At 36.1% G+C, this 26,303-nt stretch overlaps 2 protein-coding genes and 1 long non-coding RNA gene across 7 annotated transcripts; 2 read left to right on the top strand and 1 right to left on the bottom strand.

Annotated features, from left to right (window-relative positions):
* Window positions 1-920: 920 nt before the first annotated feature.
* Window positions 921-1,583, top strand: LOC147487948 (uncharacterized). Its single transcript, XR_015201607.1, has 3 exons — window positions 921-974; window positions 1,236-1,363; window positions 1,556-1,583. It is a non-coding gene; the product is annotated as an uncharacterized LOC147487948 (long non-coding RNA).
* Window positions 1,584-4,657: 3,074 nt separating this feature from the next.
* LOC147487947 (COP9 signalosome complex subunit 5b-like) lies at window positions 4,658-6,673 on the top strand. Of its 5 annotated transcripts, XM_086571440.1 has the most exons (6): window positions 4,658-4,728; window positions 4,875-4,944; window positions 5,258-5,359; window positions 5,524-5,722; window positions 5,804-6,146; window positions 6,252-6,673. In XM_086571440.1, exons 4-6 carry the CDS (start codon window positions 5,700-5,702, stop codon window positions 6,345-6,347), a joined length of 462 nt encoding a protein of 153 aa, XP_086427566.1. In that variant the 5' UTR covers window positions 4,658-4,728; window positions 4,875-4,944; window positions 5,258-5,359; window positions 5,524-5,699; the 3' UTR covers window positions 6,348-6,673. The 5 variants fall into 5 exon arrangements, 1 of the variants encoding a protein (XP_086427566.1); XR_015201378.1 differs by lacking the exon at window positions 6,252-6,673 and having other exon boundaries at window positions 5,561-5,722; window positions 5,804-6,115; XR_015201375.1 differs by lacking the exon at window positions 6,252-6,673 and having other exon boundaries at window positions 5,528-5,722; window positions 5,804-6,115.
* A 7,665-nt stretch (window positions 6,674-14,338) lies between these two features.
* On the bottom strand, window positions 14,339-14,815 carry LOC147487946 (uncharacterized). Its single transcript, XM_086574210.1, has one exon. The coding sequence runs from the start codon at window positions 14,813-14,815 to the stop codon at window positions 14,339-14,341; it is 477 nt and encodes a 158-aa protein (XP_086430336.1).
* Between the last annotated feature and the right edge of the window lie 11,488 nt (window positions 14,816-26,303).

The raw sequence follows: 26,303 nt of genomic DNA, 5'->3' as shown, positions 1-26,303 counted from the left end.
CTTGTATCTATGACTATATCAAGCTAGTGTTATTATTTAAGGTAACGTGATTGCACACAAATAGCTGATGAGAGTATGAGACCAAACAGATTCTTCCGATTAACCAGAATTGAACTTATTCCACCGGCTGGATTGTCTTCATTATTTAAAATAAGAATCATTCATTCTATTTCCAGTTCGTCTGTGCCTTTTCCTTGGTATTTGAACTCGCAGTTTTCGAATAACCCATCGGAGTTAAGAATAGATCCAGGCCTGTAGTATTAGAACAAATAGTGCTATCGATAAGCTTGTTAACGAGTTGCCCTCCATAATACAATAGTTGCACTGGTAGACCAAGACCATCATACAATAAGTTACACAACATTTAGTATTTCTGTTGTCAGAATATCTGAAGTTGGAAATGATCAAGGTTTAGGCAATAGAAGTTGAAGGCCTTTTATTTCTTCAATGACCTTCCAGTCGGCACGCACCCTTGCAACTGGAGTCATGCTAGTTTGATTTCACTCTGCGCTTGGAAGCTTCTTGACCAGCTCATTAGTCGATGTTGGTACCCTCGTCACTGAGATTCGTAATAGTTCATTTGATCACTTCAAACTGTATTTTATTTGTTAGACAGAGAAGTGAATAAGCGGCATAATCTGTATTTACGAGGCAACTAGTCATGGCTGATTAAACATCAACCCACATGCATGGACAAATAAAGGTTCTGACCAGACTCAATTTCCAAGTAGAAATACCGCGATACTTTCTTTTCCCTAATTCTTTAGTGATATCTCTATATATACTATATTCTGATCACATGATGTTTGATTTTCCCAGGTCCGTGTTCGTATCAGGAAGCAATGCAAGTCCTTGTCAGAGGACCAGTACAAGAAGGTCCTAGAGAAAAACTACATGGATGAGCTGTGCTTTCCAGTGGACTACTAAAGTTTTTATAATTTATGGTGTGGTTGGAACAATTAGACTACTGGCTGGTAAGTTTGGATGGACTCCTTATATTAGTTAATTTTTTATCTTGTAGTCCACTGGAAAAATTGCAATAGTATAATGGGAGACTACTAGGCTAGTGTGCTATTATAGTTCTTATCGTCTTACATTAATGCAATCTCTCTGCCATATTGTTACTTTAGATTCTTTATGCTATTATGCTAGTAAGATGGATGGGGTGATATGTGCCTGGTCATATTGGTGAAGTCAGTTGAAAAAAGAACTTTTTAATAATATTTTTTGTACAGGAACATATTTACTTGTAATAACTTCTCGCAAGGAGGTTGGCACTTATCTTGGTTTCCCCGTTTTCCGAGTAATGTCTATGAAGTTTATGGCCTGCAATGGGATTTTGAGGCTTTCATCTTGTCAAGAAGTAAGAACTTTTGTATTTGTGGAAAAAGGCCTCCTTACTTCCACTTCATACTTCATGGTTTAATTCCCTTTCATAAGAGGGGGAGACAAAAGTCTAGGTTTATATCTCAGATTCGTGTGCACTTAAATTCAATCGTTCCTGTAGTTTGATTGGACAATTATTTGAATAAGAAGCGAGTAATCGCTTTTGCAGAAAAGAGATGAGGCTTACTTTATGAGCCCTGTTAAGGACAGTGGAATCAACATCGGGTTGTATTATTCAGATGAAACAGACCTTACATTAAAGTGAGTCCTTTAAGCAAGATTTTAAAGTAGACGCAACTAGTATGAGAATATTTTCACTTATTAGGTTCAGATTAAATCAGGTCAGTATATTGTGTCAAACCGCAGCCTCGATGGTGTGCGGCTTTTGATATCTACCGCCTTGCAATGGGAAGTTAGCAGAAGGAAGGGCAAGGAAACCATTTTGGAAACAGGTCTGTTGGTATAGTCTATTGCAACAGTCTCATAGTCGATCACAATTTCTTTCATTCAACCCGACAATCCGGTAACTACATGTATACTATCTAACAGTTCCACCTTAAGCATTGGTGACTTCAGAATTTTTTTGGGATAAAGCTGTCCATACCTCACATAAAGCTGTCCATACCTCACACATGAGAAATTGCTCCAAACTTTCTTTACATATGCGGGTCATTTGCAATGTAAGATATACTAGATTTCCATTGTCTTTTTCTTGGATAGATAAGTTCCTCTCTTCATAACGGATCTTTGAGAATCTGTGTTTCAGGTTCGAGGATCAATTCCACTTCTTTGGGAGCAAATCGTGGATTTGAGCTACAAGCCACCGGATCAAAAATCGTCAATCATGAATAAACAGTATGTGACTCTTTATTTTTTTTGTTATATGAATGTTGTAGTATTTCCAACACAGTGCTTCTATAATGATATGCAGTAATCTTTTCTTTCTAGCCTAAAATCGTTCAACGCCATTTTAATGATCTCATTCAAAGATACGGAGAGGCCATGGCTGTTGATTTGACTGACAAAGTAAGGTTTTGTGTTCATGTATTTTCTTTTTTTATTGTGTCATTTACCTCTTCTTTCAAACTTTATCAATTTAAATGATTGAAGGTGAAGTTGTATCAGCCTTCAGTGAACATCATAATTGAACTGGATACAGTGTCTAACAATTGATTATTTTGCCTGCTACTATTGTCCCTTTTCTGAAATACCCACTCGTAGACTTTTATTTTACCTTTCCACTTGGACATTGAAATCCATTTGGGGATATTTAGATGTGAAACCTTAAATAATATCCCAAGCTTGGGAAACCTCAAATATCCCAAGCTGTCAATGATTAATTGATTATTCTTGAATATCGAGCGTTCAATGTCTAATACCACCTCCAATGTCTGTATTGCACAATCTTCCCATCCATTGATGGTTTCATCGGCCAAATCCTTTTAAGCACACCACGGATGACTTGGACAAGTCTTACGCCAAAGATGGCTCTCGTATTCTTGAGAACTCGACCATATTTGCGAAACGAAAGCTTTCTGTTGTTGTGGGATTTATGCAAGAAACCGCCTTCCAAGGTGGTAATTGCTTCTTTTTCATCTAGAATTTTTGTAATTGTATCAAAGATTAGCTTCCTATGCACTTTGGATAAATAAGAGGAATTAGTCTTGTAGCATTGTCTTTCAAGCAAGGAATACAAATCAGAATCATAGATCAAATCGAAGCTTTATAAACATGGCGTGAAGGGGGTGTGATTATAAACATGGCTGCCCGCCGGGACTTTATCCGATGCTTCCGGACCTTATATACTCTCGGCTCCAAAGGTGTGTTTTCTTTTATTTTGCTTAGTTGCTATTCACTTATGAATGCATACTTGTACTTTTTCTTTGCGATCGTTGTTCCTTGGTATGGTAATACCATAGGTGGTGTGGTGTTATTTACGAGATCACTTCTTCTGTACAAACGTCAAGAAATGCCTTTTTACGAGTGAAATCAGTTTCTGGTCAACTCGTTCGCTTTTCATTTTAAATTTGTATTCAGCTTGTAGGAATTGAATTCTGGTTCAGCATAATCCGCATGCTATTGTGTAAATAATAGTATCTCTTCTGCTTCTTATCTGTTGCTAGCGACAAGCCTCTGTTTTGTAATTGTTTGAATTTCACACGATCTAATTACTCCATCTGTCGTATCTTTCTTTGTTGGATACCAGAAATGTTTACATATGACCTTTTTTTGAAACTCAAGATGCGTACTTCAATTGTTTACATATGCTATAATGACATTGTTATGGCATGTGCTCTCATTTTTTTCATCTACTTTTCAAATACATACCAACAGATTTTACAGACTAGAGCTATGCTACACATTTGTCTTGATAGGCGTTAATTTTTACCCTACTTTGATCCCCTTCTCCTCCCAAATCATCTTTATAAGTTGAATAATAAAATGATCTAAACTAATTTTCCATTTTTCTTTGGTCTCTTGACATTTTGGTGATGCTTGTATTTCTGTAATTCATGGTATTCGAGAAAAAGAAAAGAATCTCAGATGCCATAGGCAGATGTAGCGTTGTTGGTCTTAACCAGGCTGTTACCCTCCTATCTAACAATTGGTGTTACTTATATTTGGGAAAAAGTACAGTTGCATAAAGAATTTGTGGGTGATGCTCATGTGCAGAGTTCGATATTAATTACCCATTTCAATATTTTCATCCCTATCTCTATAAAAGAGTTGAATTGGTGATAACTGGATTTGTGGATACGTTTGCTCCTAATTTGTCTAGGTGCTTTTGAGCTTATACAAGATGAGCGTAGAGCTGGTGCATGTTTATGGATCACGAAACCGCTTGAGAGGCATGGAGTATTGGCCTACACCAAATGTAAGAAACCAAGTACCGAACTAAATGACCAAATGCAAGAAAAGTATACTCAAACATAGAAAAATCTTATATTCAAATCCCCCGAGTTATGAGAAGACGTAAGTAAAACCCACTGAACCTTGTTTGCTTTGTCCAACTTTATCTTTTTTCTCTTTCTAAAGTCTCATCATATTGTTCGCGACATACTATCCATAGAGGCTTAATTATGATCGGTTAGTTAAGCATGGCACTTTAGTTTAGAATCGCTTCATGCCACCGATATTTCATTTCAACTTTTGGCTTCAAAGTCCATTTATGGCATTGTATGGTTGATTGTCGACTTATTTTGGTTTTCTTTGGCTAGGGTTGTTCACACTCGAGCCACAATTTTCGGTGCAACTAGCATTGTGCGACTTTGTTAAAATTACCGATTGAACCACATCATGTCCTTCTCAAAGTCATTTATCTTTGGTGTAAATGCTAGTGATGTAAGTTTCTTGATTCCTACCTCATGGTACATATTATTCTTTATTGACATTGGCTCATGATTTTAATTTTGTTTTCGTTCTAAGGTATTTGGCTGCTAAAATGATTCTTTTTCTTATTAACATAAATATGTGTTGGTAAATTTCAGCTCCGGTCATTATTTTGGTGGCAGTGACCAAGAACTGTCCTCACGTCTACCATTTGATGCTGGTTTTGAGGTGTTGTATAGTGTTAAAACCATATATTTCTAGCTAAAGCAATAATATCAGATACCCAATGGTTAGTCTTATGGAACTGGTGAGCTTGGTTCTCAAACACAACCACGAAAGCAATCAAGAACTTCAAGTGCATACTCTGTTTATTTATCTTATTAAAAAAAAACATTGTCTATACAGCTTGAGGGTTTTGCATTCAGTATTACACACTCTGGAAAGTTTTTTTTACAGTATTACACACTTCTGTTACTTTTAATCCTCTCGGTGTGCTGAAATAGGTGCTTCAGTTGATGAGTTGAAATGACACATTTTGCAGGCTGTGGGACTGATTGCTGCATTAGGTGATTCAGTTACTGACTTGAAAGTAGGAATCCCTGCCGCGATTATGACTTTTGGAAGTTATTCCGAATTCATGATGGTACACCTTTTTTTTTTTCTGGTCAATGAAAAGGATATCGTACTTGTTTTTAGAAAAATTAACAAATAAATCACTTTAGCTGCTGTGTTGTAGTTTACCATCTAACAGAGGAAACTAAAGGAGCTGACAAGAATTGTTTGCTTTTTGTTATTTCTGATTTTGAGGAAGAGGATAAATCTACGTCCTGTGCAACCATTGCAGCTCTCCTCCAAGTGTCTATGGTTAGGTTGCTTCTTTGGTGGGTCTGCAACTTGTCACATTACTCATAAAAGTTTCAAACTCACTTGATCAACAACGAGATACTGCTGCAAAGACGTTAAACAATGAAAAGAACGAGGACATGATGCACAAATTATTTACTGGGTGAGGATTCTCTTGATACTATACTACAATAGGTATGTATATATCTGAACTTTTTCCTAATAAGTCGCTTGTGTTTTGAAGGTTGTTTGTGCATATGTACCAGGAGCTGGCTTTCTCCCTACGACGAATATACCACTACGACGAATCAGCCCAGACCAAATTCCAGAAAGAAAAACCGTGGACAAATGACCCACATTATTTCAAACGTGTCAAAATATCGGCACTTGCTTTGTTAAAGATGGTTGTTCATGCGAGATCTGGTGGGAATATTGAGATAATGGGTTTAATGCAAGGGAAAACGGATGGGGAAGCTATTATTGTTATGGATGCTTTTGCTTTACCTGTTGAAGGGACTGAAACTAGAGTTAATGCTCAAGTTGATGCTTATGAGTATATGGTTGATTATTCACAGACTAATAAACAGGTATATATATATATATATATATATTTTGCCAATTAAAAGATTACTACTTGTTTGCCTTTTCCTCATTTGGTTAATCTTAAGATACATACTTGTTTTTTATGTTAGGCCGGGCGACTGGAGAATGTTGTGGGTTGGTATCATTCGCATCTGGGATATGGGTGTTGGTTGTCTGGTATTGATGTTTCGATTTCGGATGCTTAATCGGCAATTTCGGGAACCATTTTTAGCTGTTGTTATTGATCCAACCCGAGGACTGTTTTCTGCTGGGAAAATTGAAATTGGTGCTTTTAGGACTTATCCCCGAAGGGTACAAGCCTCCGGTGAACCTGTTTGAGTATCGACTATTCCTTTGAATAAGATTGAAGACTTTGGTGTGCATTGCTAACAGGTGTACCTTTTATTTCCTTTTCCAATTTTATTGTGATTTTTTTGTGAACGTGATAGTAATAGGCAAATGAGTAGTAAGAGGCCGATTTGTATAGTGGTGTAGGTATGTTACTACAAGACTTTGTTTGTGGACTTTGCATTCCACACCTACAGGTTTAAATGACCAACTTACTTATATAGTATGTGTGCCTCATTCATGTATAAATTGTTTCAACTTTCGGGGTAATGTAGCTCTTGATGTCGCCAGATTCTTCTACGACCAACCACGTAACTAGCAAAAATAGATATTGCGGATCATGTTTTGGCTTTCTTTTGACGAGCTCTATCGGGTAATTCTTCTCATCGTTAATAGCAACTACAATGGTTTTAAACTTACCTTCTTAGGACTCAAGCTGTTGTTCAATTATATGATTATAGGAAGGTATATTTGGTTGGGAGCCCAAATCAGTAAATCCGCTGCGGTAATCGCAAAAGGAACCGCAAGAGGTTCTTGGTAATTGTCCAAACTTCGGGTGGAATGTATACAGTGATGTTCTTATTTTCATGGAAAACATCCCAGTTTTTATTTCTGGCTTTAGGTTCGACCGGAGGTTGATCAGTTTTAAAATGGGCTCAAGAATTGCAATTAGTTAACTATATTGTTGACTTTGAACTATGACTTAAAGTCAAGCTGAGAGTCAATGGTGCCTCATCGTCTACGTGAAGACAAATGTTATTTCTGCAATTCCTATCTCTATTATATTATTTTAAATGCACAAAAGTGTCTATTTATTAACAACGTTTTTCGCTCTTAGGTCGATTGGTTTAAGAAAGATGGAGATTCGTATAACGGGACACGGTTTGCCAAAGTTTCTGGTAAGGTCACTATTGCAACATTTTTATACTTGTTCAACCCTTCATTTTTTTTGCCATTCTTCTTTTGTTTATATTCTCTCTTATTTGTGTGGTTCTATTGCTTAGAAGTAACTTCTAAGCAATGTGAGGACCCTACATCTATCCTACGAGCTTCATTAGGGTGAGATACATAGCTTCCAAAGGACACACATAGTAATGATTCTTGAGCAATCAAATAATTCGTTTCAGTGGGGGCCTCCACTAAAGATGCACCTCAAGTTGAGTCCTCGGTTGCTGCGTGGAGATATTCTTATTGACATCAATGACCGATTCCCTCGGGATTTCTGTCGATATATTTTCAAAGGAAAGATTGATCAAGACTCCTCTAGCATAAGTCCATTTGTACAATGATGGAACTGGATTGAGCATAAACATTGGTCATTCTTTCGGAAGTTAGTGTGAGGATGAGTTTGTTAGAAATGATGTTTCTCTTATGGATCAGGACCATCTTGGATATTCGTCTCCACTTACTAAAGTTGATGAAGAGAGTCTTGGAGCCTATAACTTTTCACAGCTGATGACCGACGTGAATATATACCTTGGGAGTTGTGGATTCTCAAATTTTTTTTGAGTAGGAAATTCAGCAGGAACCATCTGTCTCCTTTCCTGCATATATAGAGAAAGGTTAAAAAATGTCTTATTATAGTTCGAAGAATAGTAATTGATACAATATTTGAGTTTCTATAAATAATTGACTGATCACTAGTACTTTTTGAAAGTTATGTTCATGTTCGACATTGTTCTTTCTTATCTTAATGAAATAAGTTCTTCAAAGAATTTATTTATGTTGGGTTGCTTTTGTTAATTGGTGTTGATGTTTATGAATATGAAAGGGAATGTGGTGGTTTGGGGATGTGTTTTATTTTCTGGTTAATTATTATAAGCAATACCAACAAAAAATGACAAAGGGTGAGATAAAAAGTTGTCCAACAATCTCCTTTTCCAAAAGAATTTATCACGGTTATTTTTTGATATTATCTCGGTTTCAATAAATACTAATTGGTTTCAATCAACAATTTATCTCGGTTTTATTCTATATAATATCGGTTTTATTTAGAAAACCGAGATAATATATTTAGATAAGATGTCAGACTTCTGAGATAATTTAGTAGCTTATTATCTCGGTTTTGTAGAACTCTATTACCTCGGTGGATTTTACCTCGGTTGTTTTTTCCTAGAAAACCGAGATAAAAACTCTAACATCTCACCTTTTAGCTGAGCTTATAAGCCCTTTTTTTAGTAGTGGGAGTCAAGCCAAAACAGGTTCTTAATGTCATCAAAAGAAATTTTTGAACGACTCTGTTTATGTCCTAAAATAAATATTTCATTAAGTTATGATGAACTATATATAATTCAAATTGAAAAAACAAAAACATAAATTTGATGGATCTAACACTGTGCTAATCCTCATCCAATATAGAATTCAGCTTGAAAAACACTACGTTAATCCTCATCCAAATCTGATGGATTATTTGGGATGCTTAGGTAGTCCATATCCCAATTTGGTCCTCCTATAAGCAATGCTTCATTTATTGACTTCAAATAGGCATTTTCTTTTCTCAAGTTTTCAATATATTAATGAAATTGTTTTTCTCTAGTATTTGCTTCATGTAGCTCTTCACGTTTAGTAATGACTTCTTTGTGGTTGACGTCTAAAACCTCAAATTTGTATACCTGTTGTAGAAAGCGGATAGCGTTTCCTAATGCTGCATTTTATGAGTCCACTTTCTTAGTTTGATACGTCCCCGGAAATGATTGGCTTATAGGATCATTCGGATTTTTGAAGATTTCTCTCATTATCGGCAAATCTATTATGACATCTACAGCCTATTGGTTGTTTTCAATCTTTGATATGTAAACTGGTTCTCCCTGAATTTTTTCCTTGATTAGAATTTCCCTCAACGCTGTCTTGAGTGAAATTTTGTGTTTGGTTTCATACTCCATGAGCTGCATTTTAAAAATTACATTAGTTTATATTATACAGAAATATGCAGTATCACCATTGTCAGGGCATATAGTAATTTGGTATTTTTAGAACATGCAAATTTTAGGTTTTGTTTTATTGATGGATCTTTTACTATTTTGTAGGCTTTGTGGGAGGATACCAAATGTGTGTCAAAGTGGGCTATAGTGAATAGGTGCAGGTATATATATACCACTAAACTTTGTTCCAGCATTACGTAATTTTGATATAAAAACATGCATTTCTTATACTCTAGTTACATATATATACTATACCGTACCTTATACACACACACACCTTTCCCCCTTGAAATAAATTTTAAAGCATATGAATGATTTGAAAGTTGATATGTTCTCCTTAGGTCTGCTCTTATATTTCATATAATTTCATCAATAATTGTCGTGTTGGATTGATTGACTCAATAGCTTCAACCCGAGACTTGTCTCTTCCACAGTCCCACTGATTTCACAATATTGAGAAGAATTATAAAGAGGAGGGGTAAGAGGGGTTCCAGGAACAGTTAATAGTGAGTGGTTGTTACACTAATACATGTCTTAAGTTCAATATAGTTCAATATAATTTTGAATTAAAAGAATAATAAAAAATAAACCGTTACACGCTTACGCTAATATCTCATGTGTTTAAACTTTAATATCATTATTATTATTATTAATTTATCATCAGTTGAATCATAAAAGAGAAATCAACAAAATTATTAAATAAGATACTGGAAAAAAAAATAGTTTACCTTATCCATTTTTGTTAACTCTTTCTGAAGCTTTGATTGAATATCTTCTATTGTATGCAATGAAAAAAAGAAAAAGAACTCAGTTATATATGTAAAACTAATGTAAATCAGACTAAAAAAAACTGAAAGTTTACCTTTGTTTTTTGTTTTGTGTTAGGAGGATCGTTGGTTTTTTATATATATAGGTTTGTTTAGGTTTTCTTATGTCATTAGAAGTTTAGTATTAATAGAATTCTTATTAGATAGGTTTGTTTAGGAAATTAAGTATAAATAGGATTCTTTTGGTAGAAGAAGTCCTTATGTAGGCCTGGGAATTAGACCGTATACTTCCTTGCTAGTCTAGGAGATCTTCCTCAGGCAGTGAAGTTCGGCTACAATCATGAATCCAAACCCAAGATACTTCTTGAAGTAGGATCTTCCCATATCAAAAGCAGCACCCTCACACCTTCCTGCGACTTCAACTTGAGAAAATCCTCTATAATGACATCTAATCCAGAAGCAACATCTCGAACTAATCAGACTTTGTGGTACACTGTCCAACCAGTAATATAAATCAAGCGCCGGGCTTGACTAATTACATTGAATATGTCATACCAACATTTCCCGTACTCATAAGGTACCCCACCTTCGAGCTTCAAAGCTGGAAGGCAACCGTCAGGAACATTGGCATCTTGGTATAATGTTAGCTTCCCTCCTTGGCTGAGGGAAGTATGTACCTAGAACTCCTGGCAGTCAGTCTCTCAATTGGTATGTATTGAATAGATATCTTCAATACAGCTCCAGGGTTACATGGCTTCTTGTTTGACATATTAAGGATTTGAAAAGATCCTTCAATTTTGTTTCCTGATATTATATTTTCTACTGTGATTGCCACAACTCCAATAACTTGGGACCCCACAATATCACTGTCCTTAACAACAAAATGTGCTTCTACAGCGTGATGCGCAACAGGACCACTAAAATGTTGTGTCCAAACTGGGTTATCGTTATTACTAATAACGTAAGTTCTGCTGACGACAGCATTGGCCACTCAAACAGTGACATAGGGATCACTGTTTACCTTTGATACATGCCCTTCAATTTTGTTTGTGGTTAAGGTCTTATGAAACATATCCATGTTGGGTAGGTTTTTCGCCTCATAGACCCAAATATTCAAATTCCCATGTAAGAGCATAACCTTCAAAGATCCTTTAGACGATGGAACTGGCACAATCTGTAAAGACTGACCATGGCACAATCACAGAAATAATCTACAAAAGGCCAAAAGCCAAATATTAGAAGTGATCCATTAGCCAAATTGTAATTAAAGTCCAAAGCACTCACAGATTATGGTGCATCAATAAGGGGCCATAACCTCCTCTGTATTGAAAAATTGTAACAGCCTCATGAAGTGGCAAGCTGTAAATAATTTAAAATTTGTATAGTGAATTCACCCACTACTCTGTGTTGTACTTTTGGGTGCACTAAGAGGATTAGTGTTTTGATGCCCCCTCCCATTATGAACTTTCTAACTTGTATTACCGTGGTTATCTCAACCACCTTTCCATTTGCATTTAGCAACATTTGCATCTTTACTTATTAAGAGAAACTATATAGGCATATCAAACAAATATTAGGTATAATACTTTGTTCTTTAATGTACTATCCTATCTGGCTACCCTATTGTTTATAAGAGACGGCCAGGTTGAAAAGTGGTCCAGACATTTTTGTTTTGTAGTATATTATTTTGAATGGTATACTTGGGGGGTATGGTATGACATTATCATTATTCTTTCTAGTGAGTTGTGATCACCGACCAATATGATACCACTTATTGTGTTTGGCACAAAATGGAGATATAGAAGCAAATTTCTATTAATAACATAATTAGACTTATGGTTCGGCTCTCTTACATGTACTTTGTCTGTTAGATATCTTGGAATGTATTATGAAGCAAGAATTCGGCTTCTTGATTAATTTTGTTGAGAAGGTCCCCCGCTTTGCTTGTTACTGAAGCGAAAGCTTAGATGCAAGTATGCACACATAAGTGTTTACCTAGCATTATGAACTCGAGAATTACACCCACTAAACGGACATTTATTTTTTATTCATTTATTTCTTTTACAGGTTTCTTGGTGGGTCTGTGCAATGTCTTGTGTATGTGACTTGATATCTGTAGGAACCTATTAAAAGAATTTGGGATTCTGGAGGGACATAATGGAATCAAAGAAACTTGTCTTCAAGTCGATGGCATTTGATTTACTCCAACATTCTTGACACTAAATTTGAATTGTGGATTCTATCAAATTAGTTCATATACATGTTTACCACTGCCCGGATGACTAAATAAATTGTCTTTTCCTCGATTGGTGCTCTATGCTTTTGCTATCACATCATTCGCTCAAGTATATGGATTCTTATATCTTTTAGATTTGAGGTGCACATCTTGGTTTTGCGATACACAATTTGGTCATGCCCGTGAATTGTCCTTTCAACATCCAATCAAATTTTACTTTGGTAAGAGTGCACTTCTCTTTGTTTGTTTCCAAGTAAACTTAAAATAGTTGTATTTCTTAGTTGTTTCTGTATAGATTTTATATGGCACAACAATCTCCTAGACTCCTCACATATCTGTCATAGAAATCTTTCGTTGGTTTTAGCGTGTCTATAGGTGACTTTATTGTACACCTAAACCCGTTACGCAATATAGGCTAAGGTGATTTCTTTGATAGGCATTTTAGGAGATCTCTAGGTTGAGTAGTCGACATTTAGGTGTGTTTAAGTTTTCGTGAATTATAGTTTAAATTTCGGTGATTTGTTTTTAAGCGTGCAAAGTTTGGTCTTGCCGGGGAAGCCCAAAGATTCCGAGTTTACAAAAACGGGTACCTCATATGCTTTTTCTTGTTTTCTTTGATTGTTAATATCTTCAGTAACACATGTTTTGAACACATTCATATCTTTTGTTTCCTTTCTAAACAAAGATCTGCTGAAACCGCCAAGTGTATTGTATATATCTTCTAACATTTGAATGTTTCTTATTTGCTAGTCATTTGGTTATTGAGACATCACAGAAATAGGTGATGTGCCTTATGCACTACTACTTCCTTGTTGAGGTATCATTCTCAGTAATCTGCCATGTATTGTTTTTCTATATTGATGCTATAGCTTTTGGGTGCTTTTTATTGTAGGATATTTTTTGCGAACATAGTATGTAAAAAATTTAGTTTAAAGTGCATGTTACTTAATTTTTTGTCACAATATATGCATCCTGTATACTTGATTTCTTAACTTGGTGCTATGTGGACTATGAATACTTAGTGTGGTTGTGGTTGTAGACACATTAGTAGTTATATATTCGTTTGTGAAATTACCATACTCTTTTTATACTGTTAGGCACCAATTTTATTCCCAATTGCATCTGTTGCTATTTGATTTTAATACAATATTTTTATAGTCCTTTTTCTCAGTTTTAAATCTATCTTTATTTATGACTCTGCTATTCTATGATTTATTTTCTTACTTTTTTGGTGATGAGTGTTTCAAGCAAAACTCAAGATGATGCTCTGATATGTAAACAATTGAGCTACTTAAACTATAATAGCTTTGTAATTATAGAAGATATAATTTTAAACATCTAAAACCTGAGGATTCACATTTTTGTTTTTGGTCATCCTAAATCATATGTGGGTATGCCTGTTATATTTGTTCTTCATCATTATATGCTATACTGGGGCACCTTCTTCCTCACTTAGTTGATTGATCACGATAGTTTCTTTTATTGAAATAACTTTGTAGTTTGTATGTTCAAGTGGTCAGCTAGGCCATCTTTTTGGAAATCACTATCCTAACAACTTCTTATAGTGTACTCATTCCAACTTTCATTGCTTGCTTTACATAGCTAAAAATTCGAAAAAATAAAATAAAAAATAATTGAAGTTGGTGTTTTTGGTTTGTTGAATCATTCTTTTAGCCCCTCTAGTGTATGTACTCTTTTGTATCCTGTTTGATATTTTAAATGTTACAAACATAGGATCCAGTTTCTGTTAGAATTATTTATTGGCAATGTACTTAAGTGTAACATAGCTGTGTAGATTGGACTCGAGAGATACACCGACACGTGAGGATCGGGTCTTGTTCCTTCTTTCGAGAACCGATTAACTGATGAAAGACGATAGTTTTATCATTGTATGCAAACTTTCTATTTTCAAGCTGGAATTGGTACTACGAAGCTGTATAAGAATCTCCACAAAACTGTTGTCTCAACTTCTTTTCATGAACCACAGTTTGGCCTTCATTGTGTCTCAGTTGCAATCTAAAAGCATAAAATTCTCTTATGCTAATATTTTTTCTTTTTCTAACTACTTTATTGTTTCTATATGGAATGTCAATTCTATATCCATCTTCAGCATGGGGGAACAAAAGTGGATATTGCATTGCCATGAAACTTGGAAGTAATTCATTGATTCTCTTCAATCCAAATCCTTTCTTGTCCACAATAACATCTCTATGCTCATTAAATTCATCACCATTACCAACAATTAAACCAGCAACCTCTGTTGATGATGGTAAATTATAAAGTCTTCCATCTTTTTGTCTTCTATTAATCAGTTTTATGCTGATGTCTACTACATGACATTCTTTAAATCTATCCCTTGCCATTCTGTAAGTCTCAGTGAGTTTGTTGGTAACATTCAACATATCTATCAGTCCTCGAACAATGCTAGGATCTAACTCGTCTCTTGCCCTCTTCTTTACAATTTTTCTTCTTGAGTGAGTTCAACCTGTGTGAGACTTCATTTTCAGTATCATGTATGTACAACTGTGCAAACCTTGGACGCACTCCTTCTGGTGGAAGCAAAGTTCCTATTTTATGGTGATTTTGTCCTTTTATTTTATAAACAAAGGGCCCATTTCCATCGTTAATTGAACTCTGTACTGCACCACCAGTGGATGTGAACGCAAACATGGAGTTGTAGATGCTGATGTTTTCCATGTAATTTGAAGATTTCTGTCCACCTTTGCAATCCAATAGATTTCTCAAAAATTCAGGAGTTTCTTTTAGAAGAGGCAATTGAACCTTGCCGTTCTAACAACATATTGAGAATCTAGGATTCATAGGTTTTTTGCTCATATCATTCCTTTCTTCATACCAGACAATAGCTCCACAATGAGAACATATTGAAGTTGGACAACCAATATCTAAAGGCTCAAAACAACTTCCTGCAAAACAATTATTAGATTATTTTATTGCATACACTAAAATAGCAATACGGTATAATTTAGTGTCAAAACACTTACTTGTATGTGAAACTTCTAAATCACAAATACGTGGCACTCCTAGATTCAAATCATTGACATCGTCATCTTCAGAATCAGTCCCACTAATCTGTGAGAGGTAATCGTCGTCATTTATATCAACATCATCCAGTTGATATGAATGGAACTGATTTGGAGAAATACCAAGTCTCTTATTTCTTAATATTTGACTTCGTTTAAACCGTCGTTCTCTATCTCTTTCTTTAGTAATAATTGTTTAAAAATTTTAATCAGTCACAAATAATAAACTAAAAGGTAAATTATGTGATATTTTGATCATACCTCTTCTTTTTTTTTGGATTAATCTTGCCAGATGGATTTATTTTCGTCTTTTTTCCATCCTTTTCCTTCGTTGTTGTACACAAAAAAAAAAAATTACTTGATCAAAACAGGAGTCTGCAACCCAATAAATGCAAAAACAATTTGTTTAATCTTCAAAATAGACAGGGCTACTAATTTCAGTTCATGGACAACATAAGGTAGAGTTTACTTCCAAGCTTTAGAATTCGGTCTATAAAAGCATACATACTTCGCTTGTTTGGTTCTTCTGGGCATGTGCCCATATCTTTTTGTTTTCTTTTCAAATTAGTTCTCTTGTTTTTGAACCAATTATTTATTTGTTTTTCAGAAATAGGACCATGTTGTATGAGATCATTGGTAATATTTTGTATTCTATCTTTACATGGATTGCAGGTCTCTCCATCAAAGATTTCATTCAAAAATCTTTTTTGAACTAGTTTTGGTGTCCAACGCTTCATGATGGACATGGAGGAAGAGAGGGATAAAGATGAATGTGATGAATATTTATTGTAAACTGGGTGAATTGGAGATGAAGAATATAGAATACGTATTAATTTCTAAGTTTTTAAACTTCTATCGGTGGAAGAGTTTAGGAAAAAGTGGACACTATATAAGTACAAATTGGGTGTGTTTAGGAAATTGACGTGGCACTCTAGGAATTCAGCAGGTGATAAGAGAAATGAACAGAGTGATAAAATCTACAAATTCCTAGAGGAGTTGGGTGATAAAATGAGACTTGCAGGTTATCTTCCCAATATTGATTTTGTTCTGCAAGATGTTGATCAAGAAGAGAAGGAAGAGGTTTTGTGCGATCCACAAAGTGAAGCTTCTTGTTGCTTTTGGCATACTCAATTTAAGTGGTGGTTCTTCAATTGCGTGTGTTCAAGAATTTGAGAGTATGTGGAGATCGCCATACCGCCATCAAATTCATGTCAAAGATTGTTAGGGTGCAGATCACATTAAGGGACTCCTTGAGGTTTCACCACTTCAGATTGATGGATTCATTTCTGTTGAGATTTTTGGTGACCCTCCTTTCATCTAGTGGATGTGACTCGTCGAGGAAAAGAATACTCTAGCTAGTGGCAAAAGAGCAAAGGGTTCCTCGAACTTGGCTCCTTTTTTCGAGGTTGGCATGCTAAATAACTTCTCTCTCATGAAATAGCGAGCATTAGATGTTGCACCTCCAGCCATCCGCAAAGGATGTTCACAACAACCCGGCCTAAACTTTACACAAGCTTAAGACCCAACTCAGCCTTGTCCATCGCTGAAACCTTCTATGTTACTGGTCGCTTTGATCTGAAGCTTATTTGTTAAACATATCACAAAACATACTTGGATCCTCCTGCAAATTATGCAAGCTCCTCATGATACTTGCCTTGATGTATAACCCTCATTGAATATGCAAGCAAACCATTGGCAGATTCTGCCAAAAGCCACTTTTTATTGGATTATACCTTCTTTCAGTTCTTTGGAACAGAACTAGTGGAGCTGATCATTTTCTTGTTGCTTGTCATGATTGGGTACACTTCTCGTGCCTCCTTCAGACTTAAATTTCACCATTTTTTAGTTGAGACTGCAATTTCTTGTGTAGTCTCTGATAAATTGTGTATTTCCCAGGCCCCGCATGAAACGGTGATAAATACACACATAGGCAAAAGGATACTGAGAATCAGGCCGCAACATCAATGACCATATAGACTATAGAACCATTTAATATGTAGAGATGTATATCTTTTTGTCTAAATTCCGTAAACATTCATTGTCACAATCAATTCTTAAAGCTGTGTTGCAAGTTGGAACCCTGTGATACTAAGCAGACTCTGTTTTTGTTTGTCAATTCATAAGTGAAGTATTATCTTATTCCCACTACATAGAAAATTATGCTGAGAAAATGATCATAGGGCATAAAGGAAGGTGCATAAGGATCATTCAACAGAACCCCGTCTGTTCAATGGACTCTGTCAACTTCATACAGAGCAACAGAGGATTGGCGATTAACATACTAAAAGCCATTTCAAGTAGGAAGTGCAACCATGCTAACCATCTTTATAAAGGCTAAAAAGAGCCTAAATCTGCTGGAGCAGATCCACAAAGGTGACAAAGATAATTAATTATAAGCATTTGCTATACTGAAACGGAAGACAAAGATAACAGTCAATGGACAAAAAGAAACACGCCATGTAAAGTTAGCATGAAAAGATATTCTGAAAGCAATCTCTTGCTGATTATTCTTGTTTCAAGTAAAACAAATATTAAGTTACAAATGACTCATATCAGTACAATCACACTTAAGTTACATTACATGCTAAGGAGTAAGGCCTCAGGTTTTGAACTGACCATCAGGCATCACAACTCGATTGAAAGTAAATCTTCGAGGCATGAACCTCTATCCACCATCTCCACCAACACCAAATCATACGCTTTCTGAAAGAGATTGCAAGAGATTGCATCAAAACGGAAAGAAGATTTATAAATTTGACTTGATGCCTTGATCCAGATTCGGCTTCGCTGTAATACAATAAGAAAAATAATTCAAGACCAACTTGAAAAGGTTATCAGCAAATCTCAATGGCTTGCAAAAATAAACTTGCTGTCTTAAGAGTCAAGAAAGGGCTAATCATCCTACCGAAAACAATGGAGTATTAATGAAGATCAATTAAATCAAGTCAATATTCAATGAGCAAAAAAGAACACGGAGAGTATTAGACATTAACAATGAACATACATGTTTAATTTCACGACAACAAAGCAGATGCAACAGTGGGGTAAAACCAAACTGTTGAATCTGATTCAACTCTTAAGAAAAAAACTCATAGACTCCAATATTAATTAGACTGTAGTATGGAAGATCAACCCATGGTACATGGTTATTATTAAAGACGATAAAACATCTTAATGGTACAAAATTTCCTAAAAACTCATTTATGTAAGTATCTAACTTTATATCTGTAAGCACTAGGGGTGGGAATTTGGCCCTAACGACCCTAACCCGGCCCTGACCGACCCGACCCTAAGCCCTATAAAGCCCTCACAACTAAAGCCCTCACAGAGTTTAGGGCCGGGCCGGCCCGGCCCTAATGCCTTCTAGGGCAGGGCTAGGGCTAAGATTCTAAAACATAGGCCCGACCCTAACCAAGCCCTAACCAAGCCCTAACCGGCCCTATTTCATACTTTCACTATAAATACACATACCATAATTGTCCAACTCTTTGTTAAATATTTTCAATTAAAATAACATTGTCCTTTGTAATTTATCACTTACACCCAAGGGTACTTCCAATAACTTGTTTTATATAACAAAAACTTGTCAACTTAGCAGCCATGAAGAACAATGAGCACTAGCCTAATAAAAAATAAGACTTTATTCCTTTGATCATCAAGTCAAAGTCTATAACTTATTATTCTTAATTTCTTTTCTCACTTATTTCTTATAAATTATATTTTTATTCACATCCAAGCCAAGTCTAAAACTAAAGGTTTCCTTCCACACCATTAAAAGCAAAATCTGAGCAGGCGGACATTTGTAACATAGAAACCAAAAAACACCCTTTGTCAGAAAAATGACATTTGTAATCTCAAACCTTTCTCCATCACTTGTTCAAAAGCCAATATTTTCATTTCCATATACAAAGCTTGAATCACTTTTAAATTAGAAGAAAGATAATATTATATTTGTTTGAATCTATTATAGAAATAATTTATGATATTACAAATAGTTTAACAACTTCCATGACCCTTAACCAAAACTATTATGTTTCTTCTTATATATATTACTTCTTCCTTTAAAATGATAATATAATTATTTGTCTATGTATTTCAATGTTAAATGCAATTTTAGTGAGGTTTGAGTACAAGGAAGAACAAATTCCGAACTCTCGATGTACTTCAGTTCATTAGATTGTGGATGTGCATTTTAAATTTTTGGACTTATACAGGATTATTACTAGATTGGTTGGACTTTGAGTTTGTAGATTATTGTACATTTTTGTAATATAAATGAGTTTTAAAACTGATGTAGTAAAAAAAAAGAAAATATATAGGCCCGGCCCTAAAGCCCTTTGATAACTGTAAAATGAGTAGTTTACCTACGTGATAAACGATGAATTCAAAACGTAAGTAAACTAAACTTCTACTTTTAGATACGAGTCTATTATCAAAGCTTCTACTCTCAATGCGAATTGCACTAAATGGAGTACGAAGTTCGTTCCACTCCTAGTTCCCTAGCATGGATTGTTTTCTAAGTCTAACTAGTCACTCTTAAGTCAATGAGAGCTTTTTTCTGAAATATTATACTACGATACTTAATTAAGATGATTACTAGAAATTAACTACAAATGCTATGGAAATACTATTGTTTGACTCTAGATAAAGGAATTGTAGGGAATTGAATCCACCTCGAATCCAACTTAATGACCTAGTACAGATTGTGGTATCTCGATTCTTACGTTTTCACGGCAAGAATTCCGAGTCTAATCCCTAGTGTTCATGGCATTTCTACCAAGTACTAACTAGCATGTGAGGTCGCCCACCCATTCTCATGGCTTAAACGCGACCTTCTAGAGTGGAATAGATGCTACAACGTTTCTATACTAAACAACTAAGGTTTCATCAAGGCTTCATCAACCCCTCTAATGGAGGTTTAGCCTTGAGTCATCAATCTAACATTTACCATTGAATCTAAACTAAACATAATGTGAGAAATTGAGAATTACTTAATTTAGCAATAATGAATCTAATTTAATGGCCGGAATAAAACAATGACAAGAATTGAATTTAGATCTAAAATGGAAATGACAAATTCGAACTTGATAAAAATACTATTTTATTTATCTAATCTATCAAGAACAATGATTCAAGGATTTAATCTAAAACAAGAATTTAAATGGAACTAAAACTTAATTTAATTAATAAAACTAGATCTAAAATTCTATATCTTAATTTAGGTCTAACTAGCTACCATTAACAAAGATCTAAGCTTTTGTTTTTATACATCCAGATCCAAAATTCGTGCATGGGCTTGGAGCCATGGGTTGGGCCAGAGAATCGTGCCCAAAACCCAATTCTTTTCAAATTCAAAAGGCCTCTTCAGCTGCAGTTAGCTTCCACAGACTTTTCGTCCACTTCTGCTCCTCTGATTGGGTCAAGGCTTGACCATTGCAAAGCTCTTTCCGAGCCGGTCGTTTTGACATAAGATAGGCCTCAATCCGAGGTCTGAGTCCAAAGATATGGCATTCGAAGTTCTCACTGACTTTTGCTCCTTTATCTCGCTAAAGTGGCACATTTCTCACAAGATAATGGACTTTGAAGCCCCGAAATGCATAAAAAACACGTAATCAGTATTAACTCTTACTTATTATTCACATAATTGGTCTACAAAGTATGATTATTAAGGGGTTAAAACTACAGTTTTGGGCTCTTATCAAACCACCCCAAACAAAGATTTTGCTTGTCCTCAAGCAAATATGAGAAATTAGAATAAGTGACCAAAAATGGATGGAGTTCTATCTAATCTCGTTTCACATTGAGTGCGATTGCATTGACCATATGCAACAAGGCCTTAAACCACTAGGAATTCCCTAGTGGACGAAGTTATAGCCTCGTGAGAGTTTTCCAAATGAAGGTACTCACAAACTTCATCTATACTACAACGACTAAGAAATAAAACTATTGTTTTCCCCTTCATGCTCAACTATCTATACATCTCTATAGCAATTACATAAGAATAACAGTAAAACCCTAAGTTAATATATGCATAATAATCAATCATCTACAATAAACATATAACAATGAGTAATACTATGAAATGTTTAGCAGGTGTTTTTTCGAAAACTCGAAATAGCGCCCTTAAGTAGGTCCTCACATAAATGTCAAGACAAAACCCTCTGATTTTTCCACTGTTTTTACATCTAAAGCAGCAGTGGGCACACTTTACCTTACAATCTCAATGACAACAAGGAAGCCGGGTCGATCAAACACATCCGCCACTTACTATCACACTAACCTATTCCTAATTGAGCTAGAGGTCTTTATTAGGTGTCATGGGATTAGGAGATGGTTTAAGAAGGAAGGAAATGGATATTCTAGAGAACAAGTCCGAGATAATAGAGTCTTCATATTATGTAACTAGAGAAAACCTTGTTATTTTACTTTTTTCTACACTTTGTTTCCATCCTTAGCCATATTTTTTTTTTTTGGGCTTTGACTCCCCTTTTATCTATATTTTTGGAGTTTTTATTTATTTCTATTTTTTTTTTTTTTTTTTTTTTTTTTTTTTTTTTTCTTTTCTTTGGATGGAAACTTCTTTTTTTTATTTTCTCAAGCAACTAACTAATTTTTGTTTTTACAATGTGTTTTTCTTCTTCTTTTCTTCCTCATTCTATTCTCGACTTATTCTAAATTGGGTAGGTTGATTTTTTTATTTTGTTTTGTTTTTGTAATGTGGTAAAGGAATTGTGGTTTATGGAAGGCTAAAGAAGGGCTCAGAGTGGCTTACTAGCGGAAAGTAATTCATAGGTTTGAATTTCGGTTATATCGATCCAAAAGAGCGCCTAAATTTCTTTTTTAGGATATGGTTTAGTGATCAAGCAAGTGGACGGTGGATTTTCTATCCGGATTTTACTTCTCCCTTGTGTCATTTCTCAAATGTTTCGCTTCATATAAGGCTTTTAGGCTATATTCTCACAGGATTTGTAGAATAAGTACTCTAGCCTAGATTTTTAAACTTATCGCTAACAATCATAGATACTCATGTAATAAATTTATAGATAGATGCAAAGATTATTACATACATATTAACCTAAGTTTCTAACAATTATTCGATGCAACAGCCTACGGAGACTTCTAGATTGTTAAAAGCATGGAGAAAGAAAACAATACCAATATTCCTAAGTGTATAGCATACTTTTTATTTATATTTTGAATTTTTGAAATTTTAACTAGAAAACAAGTGCATATTATACATATCTATATCCTAACAGATGTCTTAATTACACGTGTTTCTATGCCCCCCAAACAAAAAGCATGCTTTGTCCTCAAAGCATTTAAATAAAGAGGGTAGGAAAAATACCATTGAAACGCGGGAAATTCAGAAACATCTGCAAAACAATGTTAGAACGTACTAATATAGGAAATAAAAACTGACGCAACACTATAAGAGTTCCACCCATTATGGGGTTAATGTAATTAAATTGCTCGGGACATAAGCGCATAACTAACTTAACTAAAACTTACCCGCACCCCAAAGATTTACTAGTCATCCTCCTCTTCTATATGAGGTTCTTTTCAAGATCCCCGCCATGCCATAACAACTTGCCACGCCTTTACGCCGTGGTATCATCAACTAATGCTAACCCTCTAGTGTTATTTGGTCCGATGGGGTGTAAGGAGCAACCAAATGTGGTTGCAGACTCGCCATCCCGCCAAGTCATGGCTCGAATGATCTTACCACACCATTGGTAGGTCTCATGATTTCGACCCTTTTCCAACTGCGGTAATCGCGTACGTATCACGGTAGGCAAGCGCCAAGATAAGGCGGCAAAACCAAGACAGATAAGAAGGTACTTATGCCTCAAGGTATGGGCTCGCCTCAGAGAAGAACTAAAACTCGGGAATGTCATACCTACGACGCCCCTCGCCTAAAGCAAGGAAAACGCCACCGGCCGGTATTATTGGCGTATAAACCGCCGTTTCTAGAATGTTCATCATGATGAACAACATGGTTGTGCCTACATTCAGTGATAGGCTACTCGTATTTATGTTATATTGGTCTTGGTCCATGATATTTAAATACCCTCCCCCCATAATACTCATGGAAATAGGCATATTCATATAGGTATGAAGTTATCCGTCATATATCCCCACGGTGCATGTGGTCGTAATGGCAACCCAAAACCAAAGCTATCAAGTGCTTATTGAATTCCATAGTCTTACCATCAATAGTAAGGGAAAAATTTTGTTCTCCTTTGGGTACAAAAAAGTAATATTATTATAGAAGAATTCAGTTAGCTTAGGTGAAAAAGAATCGGCATCACTCACCGTAAGATGCCGCCATCCTAATCGCAAGATCCGCCATGAACGATGTCCATAGGTATAGGTTCCCATCAAGTCTTCAAAAAGACTGCTCAGAATGACTATAGGTGGTGTCATCTCAACACTACTTTGTAGAATAGCCGCTAAAAACCGGAAGAACCTCGAAAATCTAAAAATTCTCGCGGTTTAAAAAAGCTGGCGGGCGCTGCCAGATAGAGCGAAGTCGCGCTCTTTGGTTTTTGACTTTATAGAGTTTGAGCTGGTCGCGCTCGATTTTCGATTTGGGCGCCAGTGAAATTTTCGATTTTGAAGTTTTTGAGCTGGTCGCGCTTTACTGGCGCGGGGCGCTTCTAGTGAATTTTCGATTTACAAGAAAGTAGGGCGAAGAAGTCGCGCTGCCGCGCTGGCCAGAGGGTGCGTAAAGTGAGTTTCTAAGAAAAAAAACAAGAAAAAACTAGAAAAGGGCCGGAGTGAAAAGTGAAAGATGATTGTGGGGTGTAGGTGGGTCAGTGAGTGTAGTATGATGGAAGTTTAAATAGGTTTCGGTTTCAAAACGAATCGGCAAGTTGCCAAATTGTTTTAAGGCAATTTCGAAATAGAAACCGCCAAACCCAAAAACGGAACTAACCATGTCTTTGATTTCCTAACAACCCCGGTATCTTTTAAACTTGGTTTAGAATAGTAACTTCTAAACTCTCCTACATATCATGCTACCGCTACAAAAAATCATAGATATGCCGTGATCGGACTAATTTTCAACTTTTACTCCAAGACAACTATAATAAAGATAATCAAAATAAATTATATTAAAATAATATGAAATCCAAGCAATCTAAAACAAACAAACTTAATACTCAAATCTAACTACTGAAATAAAATTCCACTAACAAAACAATAAAAACAATGTAATTAAAGGACAATAATCGATGGTGCACACCTAGGCGCAGGAAGAAGATGGTCCCCGAGATGGAGACGGGCTGTGGTGTCGAATGGCTTGAGCTTATCCGGCTCGGGCGACGACGACGCCATGCCTCTCGACTCAAACCGAGACAGACTCATCCACGAAAGTGGCATGCGTCAGAAAGCATCTCTATCCCGAACAAGCCGCGGCTTCCATCTCGCCTTGAGTACGCAAGATATCGGGCTTGGTGGTTATTGTGGATAACCTCCATGTTAGACAAGATATCATCCCGACTTTTTACGAAAGCATTTCAACCGCCGCCCCAAGGTCCGCTTTGCTTATTTCAAGCAATAACTGCCTATGTCTAATATCTTCACAGATACGATAACCGCGATCGCAAAACCACCAAGCAAAGATTATCATTCGCTCTAAATTAGAAGTATGACTATCAAAATTATCCTCAACCAACCATGTCATATCTTCCTTTTCATCATCCGACTCAACTTCCGCTCTCGCAGACAACGCCAAGTCTTTTGAATGCATTCCTTATAAATACCGCATTAGAGGGCAATTTGATCTTAATAGGAACAGATCTAGCGACGGCTCTAAATGAGAGCATAATCTTAGTGATCAATACGGGAAGAGGCGCGTGGCTCTTTCCCACCTCTAATCACATTCAAAATTAAATCAAGGATGCAGAAATCATACTCCTTCGCTTTGCAAATTCCGAGAGAACGCAAGCGCATTAATCAAGTCCGATGTCGCCGACTTTGTCTTTCCCGAGGACGCTTTTACCAATCCACCGAGCGACACCTACCGATTGATTGGTTCTCGTGGTCGCCCGGGCTTAACGAATGAGATATCGTGATTGTATTCACCCTCTATGACCGTGATTTTCATCAAAACAGAACCGCAGATAATCGGGCTTCCCGCTTGGTCGATCTAGGTTGGTTACTGTGGGTGATTCCTAATAGCTCACCAACAACCGCCTCGTAAATCCTCCGCTCCTCGCTATCCTAATGAAAATCCTATTTCCCTCCACTTCTCGCTTTTCTTATAAAACTGTTCCACCAAATCATAGTGGTAGGAATCCTCCATTTAATACCACAAACCGCTCCAATTTCGCTTTAAACATCTCCGCCATAAAAATGTATTAAACCGCTTCGAAGCAAAGCAAACGCTTTTCCGCAGTAATTCTACGCCGCCGGCGCCATTGAAGTTTTTACTCGATTTGGGGTTTGTAGATGGTGGTGGATGCGAAGTTTGATGAAAAACTAACCAAACCAACAAAGTGGTGGTTATGGTAGGTTCGGGCGCAGGTTCAAAACTCGAATTGGTTGGTGGTTTGTTGGTGGAAACGGTTGGAGATTGTGTTGGTGTTTGACAATGGGGTTGGGTGGTCTTTCTATTTGAATGTATTCTATTTTATTTATTTTTATTTTTATTTTTTTTTTTATTTGGGTCGCTAGGGTTTGGATTTATACTTTGTGTCAAGCGGCCGGAGAAGAAGAAGATCGCGATTTGGAGCTGCTGACAGATAGAAGAAGAGTCGATTTGGATTTTTGACTTACAGAGTTTGAGCTGGTCGCCGATGATGCTAGGTGTGAAGTCGCCCAAGCCCAATTCGTATTTTTCGACTTT

This window comes from Coptis chinensis, chromosome 7, assembly GCF_015680905.1.
Source record: "Coptis chinensis isolate HL-2020 chromosome 7, ASM1568090v1, whole genome shotgun sequence".
In the NCBI taxonomy this organism is placed as follows: domain Eukaryota; kingdom Viridiplantae; phylum Streptophyta; class Magnoliopsida; order Ranunculales; family Ranunculaceae; genus Coptis; species Coptis chinensis.
This window is presented reverse-complemented; position numbering and strand designations above follow the sequence as displayed.

Bases quoted from the DNA above. Each gene is read 5' to 3' on its own strand.
- LOC147487947 (XM_086571440.1), top strand. From the start codon at position 5,700: ATGATGCACAAATTATTTACTGG. The intron at 5,723-5,803 runs GTGAGGATTCTC...TGTGTTTTGAAG, and splicing joins ATGCACAAATTATTTACTGG to GTTGTTTGTGCATATGTACC. The intron at 6,147-6,251 runs GTATATATATAT...TTTTTATGTTAG, and splicing joins ATTCACAGACTAATAAACAG to GCCGGGCGACTGGAGAATGT.
- LOC147487946 (XM_086574210.1), bottom strand. From the start codon at position 14,815: ATGTTGAATGTTACCAACAAACTCACTGAGACTTACAGAATGGCAAGG.